The 8880-nt window shown below is 36.0% G+C and overlaps 1 protein-coding gene across 1 annotated transcript in view; it reads left to right on the top strand.

Moving 5' to 3' along the window:
* The window catches only part of NKAIN3 (sodium/potassium transporting ATPase interacting 3), a 578505-nt gene that overhangs the window by 43271 nt on the left and 526354 nt on the right, over positions 1-8880 (top strand). The window contains exon 3 of the mRNA XM_042780767.1: positions 2289-2369. Within this exon, the coding sequence (XP_042636701.1) occupies positions 2289-2369 (81 nt within the window). The remainder of the gene's footprint in view (positions 1-2288; positions 2370-8880) is intronic.

Here is an 8880-nt window from a genome sequence, read left to right as displayed (position 1 = left end):
CCTTCCGAGGAGTGGCTGGTGGGTTTGAACCGCCAGTCTTCTGGTGAGCAGTCAAGTGCCTTAGGCACTATGCTACCAGAGCTCCTTAATTACAACTATATGAGATTATTTTGAAGGCCTTTAAAAAGATATAAATGACAAGAAGATGCAAAATTTATTTTGAATTTTATGAATAGTTAATAGCTTCTGATAAGGCTTCTAACAAGAATTTGGATACTTTATACAGTGCTTAAAATTAATAATTCTCTTATTTGACAAGGGCAAGGTTTAAAACTGAGAAGGGAGTGCATCAAGGCTGTATCCTTTCACCATACTTATTCAATCTCTATGCTGAGCGAATAATCCGAGACGCTGGACTATATGAAGAAGAATGTGGCATCAGGATTGGAGGAAGACTCAATAACCACCTGTGATACATAGAAGACACAACTTCACTTGCTGAAAGTGAGGATGACTTGGAGCACTTACTGATGAAGATTAAAGACTACAGTCTGCAGTATGGATTACACCTCAATATAAAAATACAAAAATCCTCACAACTGGACCAATAAGCAGCATCACGATAAATGGAAAAAGACTAAAGTTGTCAAAGACTTACTTTTACTTGGTTCTACAATCAACACCAATGGAAGCAGCAGTCAAGACATCAGATGACATATTGCATTGGGTATGTGCAAAAGAACTCTTTCAAGTGCTGAAGTGCAAAGATGTCTCCTTGAAGACTGAGGTATGCCTAACCCATGCCTGATACTTTCAATCTCCTCATATGCATGTGAGAGCTGGACAACGAATAAGGAAGACCAAAGAAGAGTTGATGTTTTTGAGTTGTGGTGTTGGTGAAGAATACTGAATGTACCATAGACTGCTAGAAGAACTAACAAATCTGTCCTGGAAGAAGTGCAGCCAGAATACTCTTTGGAAGTGAAAATGCCCAGATTTTGTCTCATCTGCTTTGGTCATGTTGTCAGGAGGAAACATATCATGCTTGGTGAAGTGGAGAGTCAACGAGAAAGGGGAAGGTCCTCAATAAGATGGATTGACACATTGGCTACAATGATGGGCTCAAGATTGTGGGGCTGGCACAGTGTTTCTTTCTGGTATACATAGGGTCACTATAAGTCAGAGAAGACTCGATGGCACCTAACAACATTATTTGACATAGGCTCCCTGAAGGTGCAAATGGTTTGCTCTCAATTACTAATCTAAAGGTTGGCAGTTTGAACCCAACCATTGGCACCATGGATGAAAGGTCTAATGATCTGCTTCCATAAAGACCACAGCTGTGAAAACTCTATGGAGCAGTTCTACTTTGTCCTTTAGGCTGTTATGAGTTAGAATCAACTCGATGGCAATGAGTCTGAATTTATTTATTTATTTATTTGGTAATGCTCTTGAGGAAAGCATTTCCTAATAGGTAATACATTAATAAAACCAATTAATCAGTAAAGCAGACATATTTAGAGTTGCTTGGATGCAATTTGGAAAGTATTTTTCCATAGAAATTTGTAGTTAATTTATTTAATCTCAACCCTAGTTATCAATTTCTATTCTTTTTTAAAAAATGTATTCTAAATTATATTTTTAATATATTATTTTGTTAGAGGCACACATTCTACTCTTAATAACATAAACCAATAAATCAAAGTTTATTAATTTCACGCCACACAACCATTTTCAAACACTTAGAGATATGGAAGTACTGGCTTTTGACTACCATCCTTAAAATCTTGATAGTTTAATATCATAACTTAGATAGAGAAATCAATAGTCCACAGAAAATTTTTATAATGGCATACGTTGGCATAGTGCCTAAGGCATTTGATTGCTAACTAGAAGACTGGTGTTTCAAACCCACCAGCTACTCTTTGGAAGGAAGATTGGGCAATCTACTTCCATAGTGATACTGCCTCAGAAAACCAAGGAAGGGTCGCTATGAGTTGGATCAAACTCAACGGCAGTGAGTTTGGTTTTTTGGTATACCTTGAAAAAAGATCATAGTCAGAAAACAGACATCAAATCAGCATTTGGACTTAATTTGTATCTGCAAGCCAGCAAATCACTTTAAAAATAAGTCTAGCTTTATTGGCATCTAATGAAAGCAGTAGAAACTATTGGATTTTTAATTTCTAGAGATCTTATGGGACTTTATAAGGAGAACTCTTTCTGAGAACTCCCTGTCTCTTTCTACCCAGAAGACTTATACTTATTGACATGTTATTATTGATTTATTTAGTATACATATCTTTCATCTGCACATTTTTTCTTTTTTTTCCCCTCCTTCTATCTAGTATACAGTATGGACTGCCCTCTGGGTCACCTGGAATGTGTTCATTATCTGCTTTTATCTGGAAGTAGGTGGACTCTCTAAGGTGAGTTTATCATGCCTTTAAAGTAACTTAAAAAGAGTACACTTATTGATAACTATTATGACTACATATTATCATATATATAAGGATATCGATCTAAGTAATATTACAAATGGAATTACTAATCTAAAGAAATTTAGGGTACCATTCAGCAAAGAAAATCTTGGGAAAATCTTAATATCATGGAACTTCAAAGCAGTGGCTAATGGTTTAGTTTGTTATGCTGAAATGAACTTGAATTCTGTGGTCGTTAAGGTTGTGTGTCAATTTGGCTGGGTCTGGTTGAGTGGCTGGGCAGCTGGTAGTAGTTATTCCCCATGATGAGGCTTGGCAATCCGCTCCATGGTTGGATCTACCACAAGCAGCTGAGTAGCTACTTTAGGGGTGTGGTCTGCTTCCCATATATATGCAGCAGCTTTGGGAATGGTCTCTAGCCTTATAGCATGCTTGAACCCTGCATGTAGGTGTGTCATTGTTCAACAGCCTGCCATGCCCTGCCGACCTTGGGCCTTTTAATGAATTTGAATCAATGGCCTGCCATGTGGTTTGGTAACATTGGGACTGTGCCTTTTCACAGCACTGTGGACCTTGGGTTTGTCAGCCTCAGCAGCCAGCAGCTGTCTAAGTGAAGAAAAGCCTCCAGCTTCAGTGGCCTGGGAACAGGGGGCAGAGCTGAATCCCAACGTTGAGGGGCTTTCATCCAGGCCCTAGAGCCTGGCACTTTGAACATGAACTTAAGCCTCCAAAGTGTAAGAAAATAAACTCCTGTTTGTTAAAGCCATCCCATTTGTGGTATATTCTTGTCAGAGTGGCACTAGGTAACCAGAACAAATTCTGTCTTAGTTCTCTAGTGCTGCTATAACAGAACTATCACAAGTGGATGGCTTTAACAAACAAAAATTTATTCCCTCATAGCTTATAAGGCTAGATGTCCAAATTCAGGACACCAGCTCTAGGGGAAGGTTTTCTTTCTCTTTTGGCTCTGAGGAAAGCCTTTCCCCAGAAAGATGTCTCCTTTCTACATCTGTGGATCTTGAATCTCCACGTATCTTGGTGTCAATCTTTTCCTGGGTCTAGAAATTCTCAGCACAGGGTCCTCAGGTTCAAAGAATGTGCTTTTTTTCCAGCTCTTCTTTCTTGGTGGTAATGAAGTCCTCTGATCTCTCAGCTTGCTTGTTTAATCTCCTTTATATCTCAAAAGAGAGTGACTCAAGACACAACCTAATCCTGTAGATTATATTCTGTCTCATTAATGTAACTGCCTCTAATCCTGCCTCATTAACATAGAGGTTAGGATTTACAACACGTAAGAAAATTGCATCATATCATAAAATGGAGAATAATTACACAATACTAAGAATCATGGCCTAGCCAAATTGATAACATTTTGAGGGGGACAAAATTCAATCCCTAATAACTTTCAACAAATTCTCATTTCATTTTTAAAAAGCATATTGTCAAAGTGACCACAGCCCTAAATGTTAAATGAAAAATTGTTTGAACATTCTTGTGCTTTAAGCAGGGCAAGGAATTGACTAAAATGATAAGGTAACAAATATAGATAGTAACTTGCTATCTCTGTTTGAATATTAATTCTGGAAAAAAAATATTTGACAAAGAATGAAATCCTCATACATATAAGTGGAACATATATTTACTAACACATAAGTGCATTTATGTGAATTCCTGATCAGACAGAAGAGAGTTGCCTGAATGCAACATGAGGCAAATGTTATTTGTGTCTGTCTTGAACAAATGCCAGCAGAGCACATGATTTCATTATGACTCCTGTAGAAACATCTTTTGATTGCCATCCAAATGTAAGCAGCTTCAGTTAAGTTTCTACATGTGTTTCCTAAGCATTTATCTTTTAAGTCTGCACTATATCACTGTAGAGAAGAAACTTAACAGTAGAACACAAAAGAATGAGAAAGCTGTTATTATTTTTCAGATTTCTCTTTATCAACTATATTTGTACTAACTTAACCTACTGTTTTATGGAAAGTCTCTAATTTTCTGAGTAATGTAATGGTCTTCCACTAGCATTTGTGGATGACATCTTAGAAAACCACCTTGGCTAGCACAGGTGCTAGCACAGGATTGTTAGATTCCATCGAGGTCAATAGGGGAGCCATGCGTGTTTGATTCAGTCAAGAAGCAAAACTCCCTGAAGGGTGTTCTCCAGAGGTAGTCTCTCTTTATTCTTCACTATAACTTTATAATTAGAACTTGTCATCATTTTCTCATATTGGCAAATGCATTCAGGAGCCCCAAATGACATTTCCCATTCTAATTTCCATACATACGTACTAACATTTACCTTTAATATTTGAGCTATTCATTTCATTTCACCACTCATTTCTAAGACAGAGAAAAGTTCTTAAATAAGAGCCAACCTGTCTTGTATAACATGCATATTATAAAGTAGCATTAAGAGCCCAAATCTTATGAATAACTTAATTATTAATAGTAAGTTAAGGAGAGCATTTTTCAACACAGTTTGTGCCTTCTGAGTTGAATGGTCATTTTAAATCATATTTATATTTCATTTGGTGGAAATTATCTTTTTTTCTTTTCCATATAAGCTGATTTGGAATAAAGTTCCAAATAGTCTTTTTTTTTTTTTTTAAATATGTCCTGTGGATCTGGCAACATGGGAGTATTGGAAAAAGACAGAATTTCAAAGCATAAGTCTTTAGGTCAAGTCTTATCTTTAATATTTTCTAATTAAGATCCCTGGACAAACCATTTCACACTGCTGAGTCTCTGAGAAATGATAATAGAACCAGATCCACTGCCATCAAGTCAATTCTAACTCATAGTGACTCTATGGGACAGTTCCATTCTGTCCCATGGGATTACCAAGGCAGTAAACCTTTACAGATGCATACTACCTCATCTTTCTCCTGTGGAGCGGCTGGGAGTTCAAACTGGAGACTTTTGGATAGTTGCCAAATGCCTTAATCACTGCATTACCAGAGCTCCTTTAATATTATAATAGCAATACCAAAAACTGAAAGGAAAAAAAAAAAAAAAAACCTGTTGCTATTCAGTCAATTTTGACTCATGGCAACCTCATATTACAGAGCAGAACTGCTCTGTAGGGTTTTCTTGACAGTAATTCTTGTGGGAGGAGATTGCTAGACCTTTCTTCTGAAGCAACACTGGGTGTGTTTGAACTGTCAACCTGTAAGCTAGCAGCCAATTTAATAAGGCTTGAGCCACGGAGGGACCAATAACAATACAAGCTTTGCCAATAAAAAAATGTAAGTCAGTGCTTGTTGGAAGCTTAGCAACATTTTAAGCAAATTAACTCAGATAAGCTTCAAAGCAATCCTACGAACTTGTATGTATATATATATATATATATATATATATATAATACTGTATATACATATATAATATTATATAACACACACACACACACACACATCACATTCATCATCCAAAAGAGCATTGCAAGATCTACCCTGAAATACAACAGTATTAGGGTTAGGATAAAATCCATAGAAATACAAGGAAGACAAATTAATGCTACTGTTATATATATATATATATATATAATCAGTTTGTCATATTCTGGTGACTTGCATGTTGCTGTGTTGCGGAAGCTATGCCACCAGTATTTCAAATATCAACAAGTGGAAAGATTTTAGCAGAACTTCCAAACTAAGATTGATTAGAGGCAGGACCTGCCAATATGCTTCCAGAAAATCTCTTAGCCAATGAAAACCATATGAATAACAGTGGAACACTGATATAGTGGTAGAAAATAGGCCCCTCAGATTGAAAGGCGCTCAAAATACAATTTGGAAGACCTGCCTTCTCATAGTAGAGTCAACCCTAATGATGTATATGGAATAAAACTTTGTGGACTTTCATTTGCTGATAAAGAGAAAAAGTTCCAAACACCTATTAGTAAATGGAGCATAAAATGTATGAAGTATAAATCAAGGAAAATTGGAAGTTGTCAAAAATGAAATGGAATACTTGAAGATCAATACCCTAGGTACTAGTGAGCTATTGCCCATTTTGAGTCAGACAAGAATGAGGTCTACTATGCTGGGAACAACATATTTAAGTTTGGTATCACATTCATCACCCAAAAGAGCATTGCAAGATCTATCCTGAAATACAGCAGTATTAAGGATAGGATAAAATCCATAGAAATACAAGGAAGACAAATTAATGCTACTGTTATTCAAATTACTTGACAATCACTAATGCCAGAGATGAAGAAATTGAAGTTTTTGTTTTGTTTTGTTTTTTTACCAACTTCTGTAGTCTTAAATCGGCCAAACATGCAATCAAGATGCATTGATAATTACTGGTGAGGGAAATGCAAAAGTTGGAAACAAAGGACCAGTAATTGAAAAATATAGCCTTGGTGATAGGCTATGGAGATTGCATGATAGAATTCTGCAAGATGAACAACTTATTCATCAAAAATACTTCTTTTCAAAAACATTACCTATGATTATACAGGTGAATTTTGCAAGATGATATCCACAGGACTCAAATCAACTCTATCTCTGGACATAGACAATGGAAAAACTCAATATCATCAATAAAAACACAGGCCAACTATGAAACAGACCTTCAGTTGCCTATATGCAAGTTCAAGTTGAAGCTGGAGAAAACTAATTTGAGGCTACAAGACCAAAGCATGACCTTGAATATATCCCACCAGAATTTAGAGACCATCTGAATAATATATTTGACACACTGAGCACTAATGACCAAAGATCGGAAATGTTATGATATAACATGAACTAGATCATACATGAAGAAAGCAGAAGGTTATTACAAAGGCAGGAAAGAACAAGAAGACTAAAATGAATGTCAGAAGGTTCTCTAAAACTTACTCTTCAAGACAGAGTAGATGAATTAGAAGGAAAAAATGATGAAGTAAAAGAGGTGAAAAGAAAGGTTAGCTCAAGAAGACAAAGTAAAATATTACAATGAAATCTGCAAAAAAGGAATAACATGTTGACTATATCTCAAATTGAAAGAATTGAAGAAGAAGTTCAAACATCAAGTTTCAATATTGAGGATTCCAGGGGCAAAAAAATTGAATGACAACAGAAGCGTCAAAAGAAGATGGAAAGATTGCACAAAGTCACAATACCAAAAAGAATTGATCAATGTTCAGCCATTTCAGGAGGTAGCATATGATCAAGAATTAATAGTACTGAAGAAAGATGTCCAAGCTTCACAGAAAGCATTATTGAAAAACAAAGTTCTGGAAATTGACAGAATACTAACTGAGATTTTTCAACAAATGGATGGAACACTAAAAGCACTCACCTGTCTATGCCAAGAAATTTGGTACATGGCCAACTGACTGGAAGAGATCCATATTTGTGCCCATTTCAAAGAAAGGTGATCAAAAAGAATGTGAAAATTATCTAACAATATCATTATATCACATGCAAGCAAAATTTTGCTGAAGATAATTAAAAAATGGTTGAAGCAGTATTCTGACAGGAAACTACCAGAAATTCAAGCCAGATTCAGAAGAGCCATGGAATAAGGGATGTCACTGATGATGTCAGGTGGATCTTGACAGAGAGTACCAAAGAGATGTTTACCTGTGTTTTATTACAAATGTATTCAACAGTGTGGATCATAGAAAATTATGGATAGTATTGCAAAGACAGGAAATTCACAACTCTTAATTGTGCTTATGCAGAACCTGTACATAGACCAAAAGACATTGGTTTGAATAGAACAAGGTAATGCTTTGTGGTTTAAAATCAGGAAAGTATGTGTCGGAGTTGTATTCTTTCACTATACTTATTCAATCTATATGCTAGGCAAATAATCCAAGAAACTAGACTGTTTGCAGAAGAACACATTAGGATTGGAGGAAGACTGATTAACAACCTGCACTATGCAGATGACACAACCTTGCTTGCTGAAAGTGAGGAGGACTTGAAGCACTTACTGAAGAAAATCAAAGACTACAGCCTTCATTATGTAGTCCTCAATATAAAGGAAACAAAAATCCTCACACCTGGACCAATACGCAACATCGTGATAAACAGAAAAAAATATTGAAGTTGTCAAGGATTTCATTATACTTGCATCAGCAATCAAAACCTATGGAAGCAGCAGTCAAAAAGATCAAATGATGTATTGCATTGGGCAAATCTGCTGAAAAAAAAAAACAGTTTAAAATATTAAAAAGCAAAGGTATCACTTTTGTCGCTAAGGTGCACTTGACCTGATCCATTGTCTTTTGATCACTTTATATACATGTACAATTGGGACAATGAAAAAGGAACACCAAAGAACAGGGACACATTTGAATTAGCTGTTGGAAAGAAGTATTAAATATTCCACAGTGCCAGGAAAAATGGAAAAATTTGTCTTGGAAAAAGAACAGCCAGAATCTCCTTATAGGCATGGATGACAAGACTTCATCTTGCTCTCTTTGGACATATTATCAGGAGGGACTGATCACTGGAGAAGGACATCTTGCTTAATAGACTGTCAACAAAAAAAAAAAAAA

The sequence above is a fragment of the Orycteropus afer genome, unplaced genomic scaffold, assembly GCF_000298275.1.
Source record: "Orycteropus afer afer isolate SDZICR_OR568_19922 unplaced genomic scaffold, OryAfe1.0 scaffold00060, whole genome shotgun sequence".
NCBI lineage: Eukaryota > Metazoa > Chordata > Mammalia > Tubulidentata > Orycteropodidae > Orycteropus > Orycteropus afer.
Note: the sequence above shows the minus strand (reverse complement) of the source record. Positions and strands in the feature narration are given on the sequence as shown.